This window comes from Oncorhynchus nerka, linkage group LG9a, assembly GCF_034236695.1.
Source record: "Oncorhynchus nerka isolate Pitt River linkage group LG9a, Oner_Uvic_2.0, whole genome shotgun sequence".
NCBI classification, from domain to species: domain Eukaryota; kingdom Metazoa; phylum Chordata; class Actinopteri; order Salmoniformes; family Salmonidae; genus Oncorhynchus; species Oncorhynchus nerka.
Genome location: NC_088404.1, coordinates 56,550,209 through 56,566,760, shown reverse-complemented (window position 1 = coordinate 56,566,760; position 16,552 = coordinate 56,550,209). Strand labels below are relative to the sequence as shown.

At 44.8% G+C, this 16,552-nt stretch overlaps 1 protein-coding gene across 1 annotated transcript in view; it reads left to right on the top strand.

Annotated features, from left to right (window-relative positions):
• The window catches only part of sin3aa (SIN3 transcription regulator family member Aa), a 32,467-nt gene extending 16,544 nt beyond the window's left edge, over positions 1 to 15,923 (top strand). The window contains 20 exon segments of the mRNA XM_029668730.2: positions 1,202 to 1,363; positions 1,509 to 1,615; positions 1,721 to 2,015; positions 2,164 to 2,233; positions 2,236 to 2,414; positions 2,511 to 2,663; positions 3,427 to 3,582; positions 3,763 to 3,852; positions 5,901 to 6,019; positions 6,214 to 6,424; positions 6,764 to 6,880; positions 7,367 to 7,605; positions 8,077 to 8,260; positions 8,382 to 8,958; positions 11,982 to 12,151; positions 12,314 to 12,487; positions 12,626 to 12,718; positions 12,988 to 13,082; positions 13,213 to 13,414; positions 14,384 to 15,923. Of these exon segments, the coding sequence (XP_029524590.2) occupies positions 1,202 to 1,363; positions 1,509 to 1,615; positions 1,721 to 2,015; positions 2,164 to 2,233; positions 2,236 to 2,414; positions 2,511 to 2,663; positions 3,427 to 3,582; positions 3,763 to 3,852; positions 5,901 to 6,019; positions 6,214 to 6,424; positions 6,764 to 6,880; positions 7,367 to 7,605; positions 8,077 to 8,260; positions 8,382 to 8,958; positions 11,982 to 12,151; positions 12,314 to 12,487; positions 12,626 to 12,718; positions 12,988 to 13,082; positions 13,213 to 13,414; positions 14,384 to 14,614 (3,624 nt within the window). The 3' untranslated portion in view covers positions 14,615 to 15,923.
• The last annotated feature ends 629 nt before the right edge of the window (positions 15,924 to 16,552 follow it).

Here is a 16,552-nt window from a genome sequence, read left to right as displayed (position 1 = left end):
ATTTTTGATTCTTAAAATAGCCACCCTTTGCCTTGATGACAGTTCTGCACACTCTTGGCATTCTCCATATTATGGCAAGAACAGCTCAAATAAGCAAAAGAGAAATGACAGTCCATCATTACTTGAAGACATGAAGGTCAGTCAATCCGGAAAATTTAAATAACTCCGTTTCTTTTTAAGTGCAGTCGCAAAAACCATCAAGCGCTATGATGAAACTGGTTCTCATGAGGATCGCCACAGGAAAGGACCCAGAGTTACCTCTGCTGCAGAGGATAAGTTCATTAGAGTTACCAGCCTCAGAAATTGCAGCTCTAATAAATGCTTCACTGAATTCAAGTAACAGACGCATCTCAACATCAACTGTTCAGAGGAGGCTGCGTGAATCAGGCCTTCGCGATCGAATTGCTGCAAAGAGACCACTACTAAAGGATGCCAATAAGAAGAGGCTTGCTTGGGCCAATAAACATGAGCAATGGACATTAGACCGGTGGAAATTTGTTCTGGAGTCCAAATTGGAGATTTTTGGGTTCCGACCACCGTGTCTTTGTGAGACGCAATGTGAGTGAACGGATGATCTCTGCGTGTGTGGTTCCCACCGTGAAGCATGGAGGAGGTGTGATGGTATGCGGGTGCTTTGCTGGTGACACTGTCAGTGATTTATTTAGAGTTCAAGGCACACTTAACCAGCATGGCTACCACAGCATTCTGCAGCGTTACGCCATCTCATCTGGTTTGCTCTTAGTGGGATTATCATTTGTTTTTCAACAGGACAATGGCCCAAACCTCCAGGCTGTGTAAGGGCTATTTGACCAAGAAGGAGAGTGATGGAGTGCTGCATCAGATGACCTGGCCTCCACAATACCCCGACCTCAACCCAATTGAGATGGTTTGGGATGAGTTGGACCGCAGTGAAGGAAAAGCAGCCAACAAATGCTAAGCATATGTGTGAACTCCTTCAACACTGTTGGAAAAGCATTCCAGGTGAAGCTGGTTGAGAGAATGCCAAGAGTGAGCAAAGCTGTCATCAAGGCAACGGGTGGCTATTTTAAAGATATAAATATTTTAAAATATATATTTTTATTTGTTTAATACTTGTTTAGGTTACTACATGATTCCACGTGTTTTGATGTCTTCACTATTATTCTACAATGTAGAAAATAGTACAAATAAAACCAATTTGACTCTGTGTCCCCCCCTACAGGTCCCCACGGTGCCACAGAACTCGAGTGGTCATGTGCACACCCCTAGCCCAACTGTACACCACCACAGTCCAGCGGTCCAGCCCCACGGGCCCCCTGTGATGCAGTGCCACGCTCACCCCCCTGCCTCAGCCCAGGGCCAGCAGCAATTCCAGAGGCTCAAGGTGAGACCTCCTGGCCCCCCCCCGTTTGGTGTTTTCCAGGCCAGCCTAATGAGAGCAATTTAGATTTTATTCTGAAATATAATCAAATAAGACCCAGATGAACAGTGATCAGACTTAGAGTGATGGATATCTTTCTGTCTCTCAGGTGGAAGATGCTTTGTCTTACCTGGACCAAGTGAAACTCCAGTTTGGCAACCAACCTCAAGTCTACAATGACTTCCTGGACATCATGAAGGAGTTCAAGTCTCAAAGGTGAGGTCATTCACGATTGACATTTAAGGTTTTGCCTCTCTCTTACTCTAGCATGACAAATGTTAACTGCCTTTCAAGCAAATATGTTTCTCTGTTTTGTCACAGCATTGACACTCCAGGGGTGATAAGCAGGGTATCCCAGCTCTTCAAAGGCCACCCCGACCTCATTATGGGATTCAACACCTTCCTGCCACCGGGCTACAAGATCGAGGTTGCGAACAACGACCTGGTCAATGTAACCACGCCGGGTCAGATCCACCACATCACCCCTCATGGCATTTCTGTCTCACAAATCCCCCTGTCGGGACCACCCACCCCGCACCAGCCCCAGGTGCCAGCCCCCACCACCACTTCTGCACCATCCCCTCCCACACAGCCAACCCCTACCAAGATGAGCAAGGTGAGTGGGTGAAAATATAAATATTACACATTATTTGCCTGTATTATGTTTACCACTCTGTTTTCTCAGTCTGCTAGTCCAAAATGTTAAATATGTTAGTTTTTCCCCAACATGATTTTATATACATATTCGTTTTGTCTTTGTCTAGCAGCCACTGCAATCTCCAGTCCTCACGCCAAGCAGCCAGCCCAATCCGTCCATCCCCGCCTATGCCTCCCCCAATCCCCAACCCTGCAGCCCCACACACCGATCAGTGGCACGCCCAATGCCCCTCCGCTGCAGAACAACCAGCCTGTGGAGTTCAATCATGCCATCAACTACGTCAACAAGATCAAGAACCGTTTCCAGGGTCAGCCGGACATCTACAAAGCCTTCCTGGAGATCCTGCACACCTACCAGGTCAGCAGCCAAACCACATTTTCCTCTTAGACCACCTATCACATATATTCCAACTGGAGCATTCATAATAGCAATGTTTTTCTTTGTCAACTCTAGAAGGAGCAGCGGAATGCTAAGGAGGCAGGAGGGAACTACACCCCAGCCCTGACAGAGCAGGAGGTCTATGCCCAGGTGGCCCGGCTCTTCAAGAACCAGGAGGACCTTCTCTCTGAGTTTGGCCAGTTCTTACCAGATGCCAACAGCTCGGTGGTGAGTAGAGCACAAAGCATTTATCTGTGCCCTGAGAATCTAAACTGAGTATACAAAACATTAACAACACCGGCTCTTTCCTTGACATAGACTGACCAGGTGAAAGCTATGATCCCTTATTGTCACTTCTTAAATCTCCTTCAATCAGTGTAATTGAAGTGCAGGAGACGGGTTAAAGAAGGATTTTTAGCCTTGAGACATGGGTTGTGTTCGTGTGCCGTTCAGGGTGAATAGGCAAGGCAAAATATTTAAGTGCCTTTTGAAGGGGTTATGGTAGTAGGTGCAGGGCAAAACAGTTTGTGTCAAGAACTGCAATGCTCTTGGGTTTTTCACACTCTACAGTTTCCCATGTGTATCAAGAAAGGTCCACCACCCAAAGGATATCCAGCCAACTTTACACAACTGTGGGAAGCATTGGTGTCAACATGGGCCAGCATCCCTGTGGAATGCTTTTGGCACCTTGTAGAGTCCTTGCCCCAATTAATTGAGGCTGTTCTGAGGGAAAAGGGGGTGGGGGGGTTTAACTCAATATTAGGAAGGTGATATCTAATGTTTGCTATACTCAGTGGATACTATAAAGTCTGTTCAAAGTATTAATTTGTATTCAGAAGTATTTGTCCCTAAAAGTCCATATCAGACATAAAATTCAGTGGTTGACGTAACATTTCGATAGCAGGTTTTCAAATGAGTACCTGAGGTAATATTGTGATGCAACTACCTCTGAGCTATCTGCCAATGTCGTGTCCCTTGTCCTCCTCCCTAGCTGTTAAGCAAGACGACAGCAGAAAAGGCGGAGTCTGTGCGGAATGACCACGGTGGCACAGCGAAGAAGCTGCAGCTCAACAACAAACAGAGGCCCAATCAGAACGGTTGCCAGATCCGCATGCTCTCTGGGACGGTTGCCACACCCCCTGTCAAGGTACACACCCCTTATATCTGCACACTGTAGATACGAAAATGCATTACCCTCTGACTGCTTTCCAGCATGTTCTACTATTTTACAGCTTGTGTTGAATTATTTATCAATATAAACTGATATATTTTTTACATCACAGTTGAGAATTCACGCTCTTTTGTTCACAACTTTGCTATCTTGAAGAAGAAGCCCAAGTTACTGAATTTGAAAGACTCGTCCCTGGTAGAAGCCAGCAAACATGGAGATGGCACAGAATCTCTGTTCTTTGAGAAGGTGAGTTTGAGCTTGGCTTTCTGCCCAATTTAGTTTCATTAGCTACGGTATTAAATAACCTGATAGGTCAATGTTTTTAACTAAATTTAATTAAATATTAACGAGTAAAAGTTGCTTATTTCCTGATATAATGAACCAAATGTTTAGATTTTTATTTTACCTTTATTTAACTAGGCGAGTCAGTTAAGAACAAATTCTTATTTTCAATGACGGCCTAGGAACAGTGGGTTAACTGCCTTGTTCAGGGGCAGAACAACAGATTTTTACCTTGTCAGTTCGGGGATTCGATCTTGCAACCTTTCAGTTACTAGTCCAACGCTCTAACCGCTAGGCTACCTGCCACCCCAGGCGGCATACGCCCCATAAAGCTTGAAGGTGCAGTATGATATACACTGCTCAAAAAAATAAAGGGAACACTTAAACAACACAATGTAACTCTAAGTCAATCACACTTCTGTGAAATCAAACTGTCCACTTAGGAAGAAACACTGATTGACAATCAATTTCACATGCTGTTGTGCAAATGGAATAGACAACAGGTGGAAATTATAGGCAATTATCAAGACACCCCCAATAAAGGAGTGGTTCTGCAGGTGGTGACCACAGACCACTTCTCAGTTCCTATGCTTCTTGGCTGATGTTTTGGTCACTTGTGAATGCTGGCGGTGCTTTCACTCTAGTGGTAGCATAAGATGGAGTCTACAACCCACACAAGTGGCTCAGGTAGTGCAGCTCATCCAGGATGGCACATCAATGCGAGCTGTGGCAAGAAGGTTTGCTGTGTCTGTCAGCGTAGTGTCCAGAGCATGGAGGTGCTACCAGGAGACAGGCCAGTACATCAGGAGATGTGGAGGAGGCCGTTGGAGGGCAACAACCCAGCAGCAGGACCGCTACCTCCGCTTTTGTGCAAGGAGGAGCCCTGCAAAATGACCTCCAGCAGGCCACAAATGTGCATGTCTCTGCTCAAATGGTCAGAAACAGACCTCATGAGGTTGGTATGAGGGCCTGACGTCCACAGGTGGGGGTTGTGCTAACAGCCCAACACCGTGCAGGACGTTTGGTATTTGCCAGAGAACACCAAGATTGGCAAATTCACCACTGGCGCCCTGTGCTCTTCACAGATGAACGCAGGTTCACACTGAGCACAAGTGACAGACGTGACAGTCTGGAGATGCCGTGGAGAACGTTCTGCTGCCTGCAACATCCTCCAGCATGACCGGTTTTGCGGTGGGTCAGTCATGGTGTGGGGTGGCATTTCTTTGGGGGGCCGGACACAGCCCTCCATGTGCTCGCCAGAGGTAGCCTGACTGCCATTAGGTACAGTGATGAGATCCTCAGACCCCTTGAGACCATATGCTGGTGCGGTTGGCCCTGGGCTCCTCCTAATGCAAGACAATGCTAGACCTCATGTGGCTGGAGTGTGTCAGCAGTTCCTGCAAGCGGAAGTCATTGATTCTATGGACTAGCCTGCCCGTTCCCCAGACCTGAATCCAATTGAGCACATCTGGGACATCAGGTCTCGCTCCATCCACCAACGCCACGTTGCACCACAGACTGTCCAGGAGTTGGCGGATGCTTTAGTCCAGGTATGGGAGGAGATCCCTCAGGAGACCATTCGCCACCTCATCAGGAGCATGCCCAGGCATTGTAGAGAGGTCATACAGGCACGTGGAGGCCACACACACTACTGAGCCTCATTTTTGACTTGTTTTAAGGACATTGCATCAAAGTTGGATCAGCCTGTAGTGTGGTTTTCCACTAATGTTGAGTGACTCCAAATCCAGACCTCCATGGGTTGATAAATTAGATTTCCATTGATAATTTGTGTGTGATTTTGTTGTCAGCATATTCAACTATGTAAAGGAAAAAGTATTTAATACAAATATTTCATTCATTCAGATCTAGAATGTGTTATTTTAGTGTTCCCTTTCTTTTTTTGAGCAGTGTAGTTAATCTTAAAGGGAATATGCTATTTAAAAAAAATAAAACTTTTTGAATCTGTCTTTACTTGACGTCTCATCCAGGTGTTTATATATATTTTTTTGCAGGTGCGGAAGGCCTTGCGGAGTGCAGAGGCCTATGACAACTTCCTGCGTTGTTTGGTTATCTTCAACCAAGAGGTCATCTCCAGGGCTGAGCTGGTGCAACTGGTGCTGCCTTTCCTGGGGTGAGTACGGAAGTTGTAAAACTGCCTCACTCACTCAGTGACCGACTATTCATCCACTCTTCATTGGTCGTGGCTTGTTTCACATCATTGACATGTTCGACTGATTATGCATTCATTTGATCCATTCAGTAAAGCTTTAAGTGTGGCTGAAGCAAAAACATTTTTATAACCAAAATAGCCACTGTCGTTGACAGGAGATTCCCCGAACTGTTCAATTGGTTCAAGAACTTCCTAGGATACCGGGAAATGTCCCACACTGAGCGCTATCCCAAGGAGCGTGCCTTGGAGGGCATTGCCATGGAGATCGACTATGCTTCCTGCAAAAGACTGGGCTCGAGCTACAGAGCACTGCCGAAGAGCTACACGCAGCCCAAGTGCACCGGGAGAACGCCACTGTGCAAAGAGGTAAGTGCAACACTGCCCCTCGATGGCAATCTAAAGAACTACAGCCATTCAACAGGCCCTCAAGGGAACCTTTTTCACCAGCCATTAACCACACCTACCTGTCAGCTGTTCACACAAATAATTACTCACTGTGTGTACTGTTTTCTGAATGTAGTGGATGTTCATGTCGGAACCATGTTTCTATAGGTTTACTTGGTGAAATCAGAGCTGTATTATTACCAGAGCTGTAATTGCGTTGTGTGGTGCAAAGCTGTGAGGCAATCTTTTTTTCATTTTTTTTCACCTTTTTATATGTGTAAAGTATGTACACGATGTTTAGTGTGTCCTTGCTTCATCCAGGTCCTCAATGACACTTGGGTGTCCTTCCCTTCCTGGTCTGAAGACTCCACCTTTGTGAGCTCCAAAAAGACCCAGTATGAGGAGCACATCTACAGATGTGAGGATGAACGCTTCGAGGTGAGTTAGCCCAACACTGTAAACCAAATTAATAAGAACAGTTTCGATCTGTTTCATGGCCAAATACATCCATCTATGCCAGGGATGGGCAACTTTGATGGGATGGGGAGCACAAAAAAACAGAACTCGTGTCATGAGGCATCCCCTTGCTAACAAAACATTTTCAGCCCCCCTCGTGACATCTATTTTTTTTAACGTTTCCTGCGAATTTGCACATTTTGCCATTGGTTGGAGGTACACTTTTGCAGTTTTTAATATAACTAATGTCCAATGGGCCCCACCCCTGTCAGTAATTCGACCATATTCACTACAAGTTAGCTGGCCGCTAGACTAATTTACCAGTCTAAAACATTTTTACTGACATGGGCTAATTAAATTTTGAAATTGCTCCCGTTTGCCCATCCCTGATCTATGCTATTATGTTGTCTTGCCCATGTTGTGCTTGTCATGTAACGCTCCCTTATTTTCATTTGTATTTGCCTCCAGCTGGACGTGGTGCTGGAGACCAACCTGGCCACCATCCGCATGCTGGAGACCGTACAAAGAAAACTGTCCCGTATGTCTGCCGAGGAGCAGGCTAAGTTCCGCCTGGACAACACGCTGGGAGGCTCCTCGGAAGTCATCCATCGCAAGGCCATCCAGAGGATATACGGTGACAAGGCCCCTGACATCATCGATGGGCTCAAGAAGAACCCTGCCATTTCTGTTCCCATTGTGCTGAAGAGGTGAGTGTCAAGCCAAAACTCAAACTGTACCAGGAAAGGAGTATTTTTTTATTGCGCATGTCATTTGGATTAACTATCCCTAGTTTCTCTAAACTGTTGATTACATTTTTATATATTTGTTTATGGGGCTTTTGTGGGTGTCTACATTCTTCTTTCATGCATGCTTATATGCCTATTTTTTTATTTTACCTTTATTTAACCAGGCAAGTCAGTTAAGAACAGATTCTTATTTTCAATGACGGCCTAGGAACAGTGGGTTAACTGCCTGTTCAGGGGCAGAACGACAGATTTGTACCTTGTCAGCTCGGGGGTTTGAACTTGCAACCTTCCGGTTACTAGTCCAACGCTCTAACCACTAGGCTACCCTGCCGCCCCAGGCATCTGTGTTGAGTTGAAAACTATTAATCTTTTCACTTAATCACATCTTGAGGTTTTCTCCTGCATTTCTCCTCATTCCCATGTTGTCCTCAGGTTAAAGACCAAGGAGGAGGAGTGGCGGGAAGCCCAGAGGGGCTTCAACAAGATCTGGAGGGAGCAGAATGAGAAGTACTACTTGAAGTCTCTCGACCACCAAGGTATCAACTTCAAACAGAACGACACCAAGGTGCTACGATCCAAGACACTGCTCAATGAGATTGAGAGCATCTACGATGAGGTGAGTTTTCTTGAATTTCAATAAGTTAAAATGGATAGAATTTAAAATTGTGGGAATTCTATGTTGCTGTTCATTCAACAGCAAGTAGGTGAAAAGTGTGTGCTTTTGTGTTGTGGTGTAGCGACAGGAACAGGCGTCGGAGGAGAACACTGCTATGCCCAGCGGCCCCCACCTGACTTTGACCTACAAGGACAGCCAGATCCTGGAGGATGCTGCCGCCCTCATCATCCACCACGTCAAGCGGCAGACGGGCATCCAGAAGGAGGATAAGTACAAGATCAAACAAATCATTCACCACTTGATCCCAGACATGCTGTTTGCCCAGCGCGGTGAGCTCTCGGACCTGGAGGAAGAAGAGGAAGAGGAGATGGAGCTGGATGAGGCTGTGGCCAAGAAGCACAATGGCGTCACGCAAGGCGGAAGCCCCAACAAGTCCTCCAAGCTCCTCTTCTGCAACACGGGTGCCCAGAAGCTGCGAAGTTGCACTGAGGCCTACAATCTATTTTACGTCAACAATAACTGGTACATCTTCCTGCGGCTGCACCAGACACTGTGCTCGCGGCTGATGCGGATCTACGGGCAGGCGGAGAGACAAATTGAGGAGGACATCCGGGAGCGTGACTGGGAGAGAGAGGTGCTGGGCCTCAAGCGAGACAAGAATGACAACCCTGCCATCCAGCTGAGACTGAAAGAGCCCAGTGAGTTCATAGCACAAAACTGTTAATTCCACACAGCTTTTTCACACTCAATCACACAGGGTTTTCATCACTTTGATTGGTAAGTCTCATAGACACACAGTGCATCAGCACTGTGATAATGGGGGGCTATGTGGATCTGTGAAGCATTGAGCAAGCTAGAGATTGGGTAATCATAGCCCTTGGCGATACACAGTATGTGCAGTTGTCTGCAAAATTTCCACAGTAAATCAGTTGCTATTCAGATTGTGCATTGAAAGATGTGTTTAAGTATAGAGGTCTGCTTGGCACTTATTTTATTCATCCTGCCAGCGGACTCCCACCTGTTACTGCAAAAACGGGTCCTCAACCCAACCGCAGTCCTGCAATGTTATTTTAGGTTTAAGTAAATTTTCACGTGGCCCATTATATTAATCTATCGATATTACTGGGTTTATCGGTCAATGTGCTAGATGTAGTTTGAAGAGAGCAGAGTTGGAGAGACTTTCTCTTGAGCTATTTTTATAGCCTACATTCGGAGTGGGACTATTTTCAGACTGAGGCAAATATGGTTAATCAGCATTTATTCCTAGGCAATGTTGTAAACTATAGCCTTAATCATATTTAGGAAGTACAGTTCCTTGGAAAGATACACCACAATAAATTGAACCTTTATTTAATTAGGCAAGTCGGTTAAGAACAAATTCTTATTTACAATGATGGCCTACCCCGGCCAAACCTTCCCCTAACCTGGACGACGCTGTGCCAATTGTGCGCTGCCCTGTTGGACTCCCGATCACGGCTGTTTGTGATACAGTCCAGGATCTCATCAGGGTCTGTAGTGACGCCTCTAGCACTGCGATGCAGTGCCTTAGACCTCTGCGCCACTCGGGACACTTGCTCGGTGAACATTTAATTCCAAAATCATGGGTATTAGTATGGAGTTGGTCCCCCCTTTGCTGCTAACAGCTTCCACTCTTCTGGGAAGGCTTTCCACTAGATGTTGGAAAATTGCTGCAGGGACTTGCTTCTATTCAGACACGAGCATTAGTGAGGTCGGGCACTGATGTTGAACAATTAAGCTCGCAGTTGGTGTTCCAATTCATCCCAAAAGTGTTCATTGTCATGCTGAAACAGGACATGTCCTTCCCAAAACTGTTGCCACAAAGTTGGAAGCACAGAATCATCTAGAATTTCGTTGAATGCTGTAACATTAAGATTTCCTTTCACTGGAAATAAGGGGCCTAGCCCGCGCCATGAGAAATAGACCAAGACCATTTTCCTCTTTCACTTTCAACTTTTTTGGCACTATGCGTTCGGGCAGGTAACATTTTTATTATTTTCTACATTTTAGAATAATAGTGAAGACATTAAAACTATGAAATTACACACATGGAATCATAATAGTAACCCAAAAAGTTAACAAATCAAAATATATTTTAGGTTCTTCAAAGTAGCCACCCTTTGCCTTGATGACGTCTTTGCCGCACTCTTGGCATTCTCTTCTCAACCAGCTTCATGAGGTAGTCAACTGGAATGCATTTCAATTAACAGGTGTGCCTTGTTCATTTGTGGAATTTCTTTCCTTAATGTGTTTGAGCCAATCAGTTGTGTTGTGACAATGTAGGTATATAGCTCAAACATTTAGCTCAAACATTTCCTGTGGTATACAGAAGATCGCCCTATCCGGTAAAAAAAAAAAAAGCCTATTAATATGGCAAATATAGCTCAAGGAGAAACGATAGTCCATCATTTCTTCAAGACATGAAGGTCAGTCAATCTCTGGCTGTTCAGAGGAGACAGCGTGAATCAGGCCTTCATGGTCAAATTGCTGCAAAGAAACAACCACTAAAGGACACCAATAAGAAGAAGAGACTTGATTGGGCCAAGAAACAAGAGCAATGGACATTAGACTGGTGGAAATCTGTCTGATGAGTCCAAATTTGAGATTTTTGGTTCAGCCACCGTGTCTTTGTGAGACGCAATGTGAGTGAACGGATGATCTCCGCATGTGTGGTTCCCACTGTGAAGCACGGAGGAGAAGGGGTGATGATGTGGGGGTGCTTTTCTGGTTACACTGTCAGTGATTTTTATTTTTTAAATTCGAGGCACACTTAACCAGCATGGCTAACACAGCATTCTGCAGCGATACGCCATCCCATCTGGTTTGAGCTTAGTCCCACTATTATTTGTTTTTCAACAGGACCCTGACCCAACACACATCCAGGCTGTGTAAGGGCTATTTGACCAAGAAGGAGAGTGATGGAGTGCTGCATCGGATGACCTGGCCCGCATAATCACCCGATCTCAACCCAATTGAGATGGTTTGGGATGAGTTGGACCGCAGAGTGAAGCTAAAGCAGCCAATAAGTGCTCAGCATATGTGGGAACTCCTTCAACATTGTTGGAAAAGCATTCCAAATGACTCCCTCGTGAAGCTGGTTGAGATAATGCAAGTGTGCAAAGCTGTCAAGGCAAAGGGTGGCTACTTAGAAGAAACTCAAATATATATATATATATTTTTTTACACTTTTATTTTTGGCTACTACATGATTCTGTATATGTTATTTCATAGTGTTGATGTATTCACCATTATGCTACAATGTAGGAAATAGTCAAAATTAAGAATGAGTTGGTGTTTGAGCTTTTGACTGGTACTGTATACTAGGCGCACTTGATCTCACATGCCCAACTAGAAGAGCAGAGGTAGGCTACTGAAGTTGAAGTAGCGAATTCTGAGTTTGTGAATAATGTGACATGCTTTTAATACAATGGGTAGGCTAACCCATACAAAGCGGAAAGACCACCATTTCTAACTCCGTAGGACAACAAAAAAATATTTTAATTCCAAAGAAGTCTGTCTGACCGCCCACTCCCACCCGCAGCATGAAAAATGCTGACGGCGCCACAATGATCTGTCGTGATCCTCAGGTCCTGCGGTTATCCCATGGGAATGCAGTCCTCTATTTAAATGTCATCTGTACATTGGTTGAACTGATGCATAGTGCCATGATCAGTTTCTGATAGTCTTTCTTCCCCACCTGCAGTGGATATAGAGGTGGAGGACTACTACTCTGCCTTCCTGGAGATGGTGCGGAACCTTCTGGATGGCAACATGGAGCCGGCTCAGTACGAGGACTCCCTCCGGGAGATGTTCACCATCCATGCCTACACCGCCTTCACCATGGACAAACTCATCCAGAGCATCGCCAGGCAGGTCAGTAGCCCCTCATTACTGCTATATGTTTGGGCTAGTAGCATAGCTAGCTTTTTGATCCTCCAGGTTTTTGTTTAAGCATTTTTTTTATAGGTTGTTTCTGCTGGTCTAGACGTTGTGCACTTTTCTCCACTCAGCTCTTCTTCTTTTCTGTGTCTGCAGCTCCAGCACATAGTGAGTGACGAGATCTGCGTGCAGGTGACAGACCTGTACTTAGCAGAGAGCACCAACGGGGCCACCGGAGGTCCCCTTCCCACCCAGACATCCAGAGCTTCCACAGAGGGATGCTACCAGCGCAAGGCAGAACAGATCATGTCCGATGAGAATTGCTTCAAGGTAGATTGACCACTGTCAGGAAATAGTTTTTTTTCTGTGATGTCTGTTTCTGACTATCGAACACATCTATAAATAAAAACTCTAACGTTATCTTTCTCTCTCTCCTCTCCTGCCTTTCTTCCCTCGCTCTCGCCACAGCTTATGTTTCTAAAGAACAGAGGCCATGTTCAACTGACAGTGGAGCTTCTGGACACCGAGGAGGAGAACTCCGATGAACCCATGGAGGCAGAGGTAATGGACAGCACAGCACAAATATATGCTTTTATTTTCTCCTGTGTGAACCCAGGCACCTCTCAGCTTTCCGCCACTTAATTAGCGCACCTGTATTTTTTTGTTATACTGTATTTGACCAATGGTGAAGATTGTTGTCAATCTGTGAACACACCTAGTTGAAAGTTGTTTTTAGTGTTGTGGTAAACGGTAGATGTGTGTTATCACTGCTAATCTTTTATTTTGGCAGCTGGTCTGTGTATTGAGTGGAGTTGTTTTGTATTTTCTAGCGCTGGTCAGATTACGTGGGTCGCTACCTGAATTCTGACTCTACCTCTCCAGAGTTGCGGGAACACCTTGCTCAGAAACCTGTCTTCCTTCCCAGGTTAGTGTCACTCTATTTGAATATGCATTCTTTATTCTCTTTATTCTCCCTTTTCAAGGGAGAAGTGGTGCAAAATGCCTCAAACGAGAGTTAGCTTTGACTAGCCTAACCTGGAACCTTTTCTAATCAGGAACCTCCGTCGGATACGGAAGTACCAAAGGGGTAGGGAGCAGCTAGAGAAGGAGGCCAGCGAGGGAGAGAAAAAGTCCACGGAGAATGCCGAGAACCTTAAAATGGAATGTATGTTCAAGCTCAACTCCTATAAGATGGTTTATGTCTTCAAGTCTGAGGACTACATGTACCGACGCACTGCCTTGCTGCGAGCTCACCAGGTATTCACCTCTCCTCCCATTTACTCATATTCCTCTCCCACTACCGTCTTAGTGTAGTGGAGCTGTACATATTACCCTTTGTGGCCTCATCCTTTTAATGGGCACAATCCTATTTGTGACTTGTTATTCTAGTCGGTTAAATTAGTAACCATCCTCTAAATCAGTGGTTCCCAAACTTTCACTCAGGCTCCCCTTCAAGCATTGGAGAACATTCCGCGCCCCCTCCTGCACGTGCAATGTCTATTTCTGACTGTTCACAACCTTCTTGTTGGTGGAGAGAACATTTCTCAGCTTTAAAGCTTAATTCCAGCAATTCTACACATTTTGTCACATGTTGCAGAGAACTTGCAGGTTCTACATCTTGTTTTCGTACAATTTTATACGTTTGTCCATGTCAATTGTGTTTTCATGTGATAATTGAGTGACTCAAACATTACAACAAAATATATGGCTAAAAAACATTCGCTGACATGGATTAGTTGATCTGGACATTTCTGAGAGGTTATAAATAGCTCTCTTATGCCGTGTTCACATGCAAATCGGAACTAGGAAACTCAAGCATTTCACACTTGCTGATTCATTGAATGCGGCACGTATAACTACAACCAGTTAGCAAGTTGGGAATGTCAGCGTTGCCTAGTTCCGACTAGTTTGTGAACGTGACATAAGTAATGACTGTCATGACAAGGAAAACTGATGCACTACCCATTTTTGAAATTGCACCTTGTGCATTCTACTATTACAACTTTCAAGAGTACGTTGAAAGCCGGACTGAGTTCCTTTTTGGGGTGGGACCCAAGTGCCCCCTCCGCCAAACCCTCGCGTGCCTCATTTTGGGAACCACTGCTCTAAAGGACCACCAATTGTGTGAGCGATACCGTAGAAACCTATATTTGCTGTGTTGAGAGTTCTGTTTCTTTTAACGCAGTAGTATCATGACCACGGTGTCCCTCTCCTTTCCACCTGCAGTCACACGAGAGAGTGAGCACTCGGTTGCACAAGCGCTTCCAGGCCTGGGTCGACTTCTGGGTGAAGGAGCATGTCACTCGCGACATGGCCGCTGAGACCAACAAGTGGCTGATGGGAGAGGGGCGTGACGGTCTGGTGCCGTGCACCACCACCCGCGAGCTGGAGATCCTCCACTTCATGAACATCAACAAGTACCGTGTCAAATACGGCTCACCCTTCAAAGCACCATAACCCACCAGGATTGGAAGGGGGGTTTGGGATTATATACTAGGATGGGTGAGGAGGAGAGGGCATATCAACAACTTTCTAAGGCTGATATGGGAGCACAACACACAACTAGGTCTTACCGGGGGTGACTGGATCACTGTTTTTAACCAGCGGTTTTAGCTGTGCACACTTTTGCAGGGCCTTCGGTGCCAAAATGTAGGGAGTTGTTCTGTTGGTTGAAATCTAGCCACAGTCACTGACCTGAGCTCTTACCAGCAGACCAAACCACATCGCAAATCATGGTCTTCGGGGCTTTAATAAAAGGCTTTTGGGACTTGCCCTGTGTGCTCCCTAGAGGTGCCTGCTAGGTTACAGCCTCACTTGCGCTCAGTCAGTAGGCTGGGGTTTGGTTGTTTGTTATTGACAGACATAGTAATATATGAAGCCATCAGAATAAGGATTCTGTTGTCAAAGATTACTTGTGACGGTGTAACTGCGGTATCCGTGGAAAATAGTTTTGGGGGATAAGTGCACTTAACTATGAATTGGATGGGGTTGAGTTTGAGTTGCCACGGTTTCAAGGGTGCATGGAGCTCAAAGCGGACTTTAGTTGAAACGATCTGGCACAGCCACGTCCCTGTGCTGGGGACAAATCACAATAACACATCACTTCAAAACGAGAACACGATGTTTCTTATTGGTCACCTTTCCTTTTCAAACACACGGGTGCATTAAGAGAACGAGGCCTGAGACCCATGCAGCGTTGTGGGGTGAAAAGCACTTTTGTGTTTAATGTAAAAAGACAAGTAGATTAGCCACACAACTCTGCTGTGTCTGACTGTAAAATTGTATAGCTTGTGAATGTCAGATTATGAAATGTATTGTGTGTGTATATATTTATTATAAGTATATAAACACAACTAATCCTGGCCAACCCTGATATTCAACCTTTTGAAGTTGCTGGCAATGCCCTACTACGCCAATACACCAGCTTGTACACATGAACCGAGATCATTATGGATGGACTATCCACACACTGTAAATAAACTGTACATAGTGTCAGACCTTTTTTATGACTAAGAACTGCGTTGTTGTGCTAGTAATACTTTCTAAGCTTACTGTGGACTTTAGTGAGAGGTGGCTGAAGTTAGTACGTATATGAAAAATAAAAATGCAAGACAGTTTTTACCAAAGGGAGTTGATTATGATAGTTGTTTTTTGTTTTTCCTTACTGTTTTTTTGTTCTTTGTAGTTAGAAATGTTCATTTGAAAAGTAGAAATGTATCCAGGTCTTTGTTTTTGAAATGGAAGTTTTATAAAAATCTTAAATTTTTTTGAAGTTTGATTTTGGCTTTCATTTCAGTCGATATCACTGCCCATGTGGATATGCTGAACATACTCTCAGTGGAGTGGCGCTGGGCTATTAGAGGATGGCCTGTATCCACAAAGCATCTCAGAAAAGGTCCTAGGAATCCTGTTTTAAAACCTGTTTTAAGCCAATCTCTATCAAATCGTTTCTGGATAATAATTAAGTACCTCATTGTGATTGTCTTCAATTAAAATGGTCAAAAATAATAAAATAGCTTCTTAGCAAAGACTTGCTAGGACTGTCTGGGAGTGGTCTGAGTGGGGAGGGAAAAACTGAACTAGCTGTTATTGGTGGAGAGGTTTGGAACTCGTTATTGGTCTATTAACTAATTTACCGCATGGTGATGTCACAATGGAAAGGCTTAAGCTCCAACTCCCCAAAACAGGATGACATTTCAGGAAGTCTTTTCAAACGGCTCTTACACGAAAAGGGCATTATTTTCATGATTTCTAAGTACTATTCTGACCACATGGTGTGGAAATGTATATAAAACACAGAAAAATCACATGTTTTACTGCACTGGGTATTTTAATCTTCTCAAGTTGTTTGGCATGTGATACTAGATGTACACCGAGTGTAAAAAAACATTAACT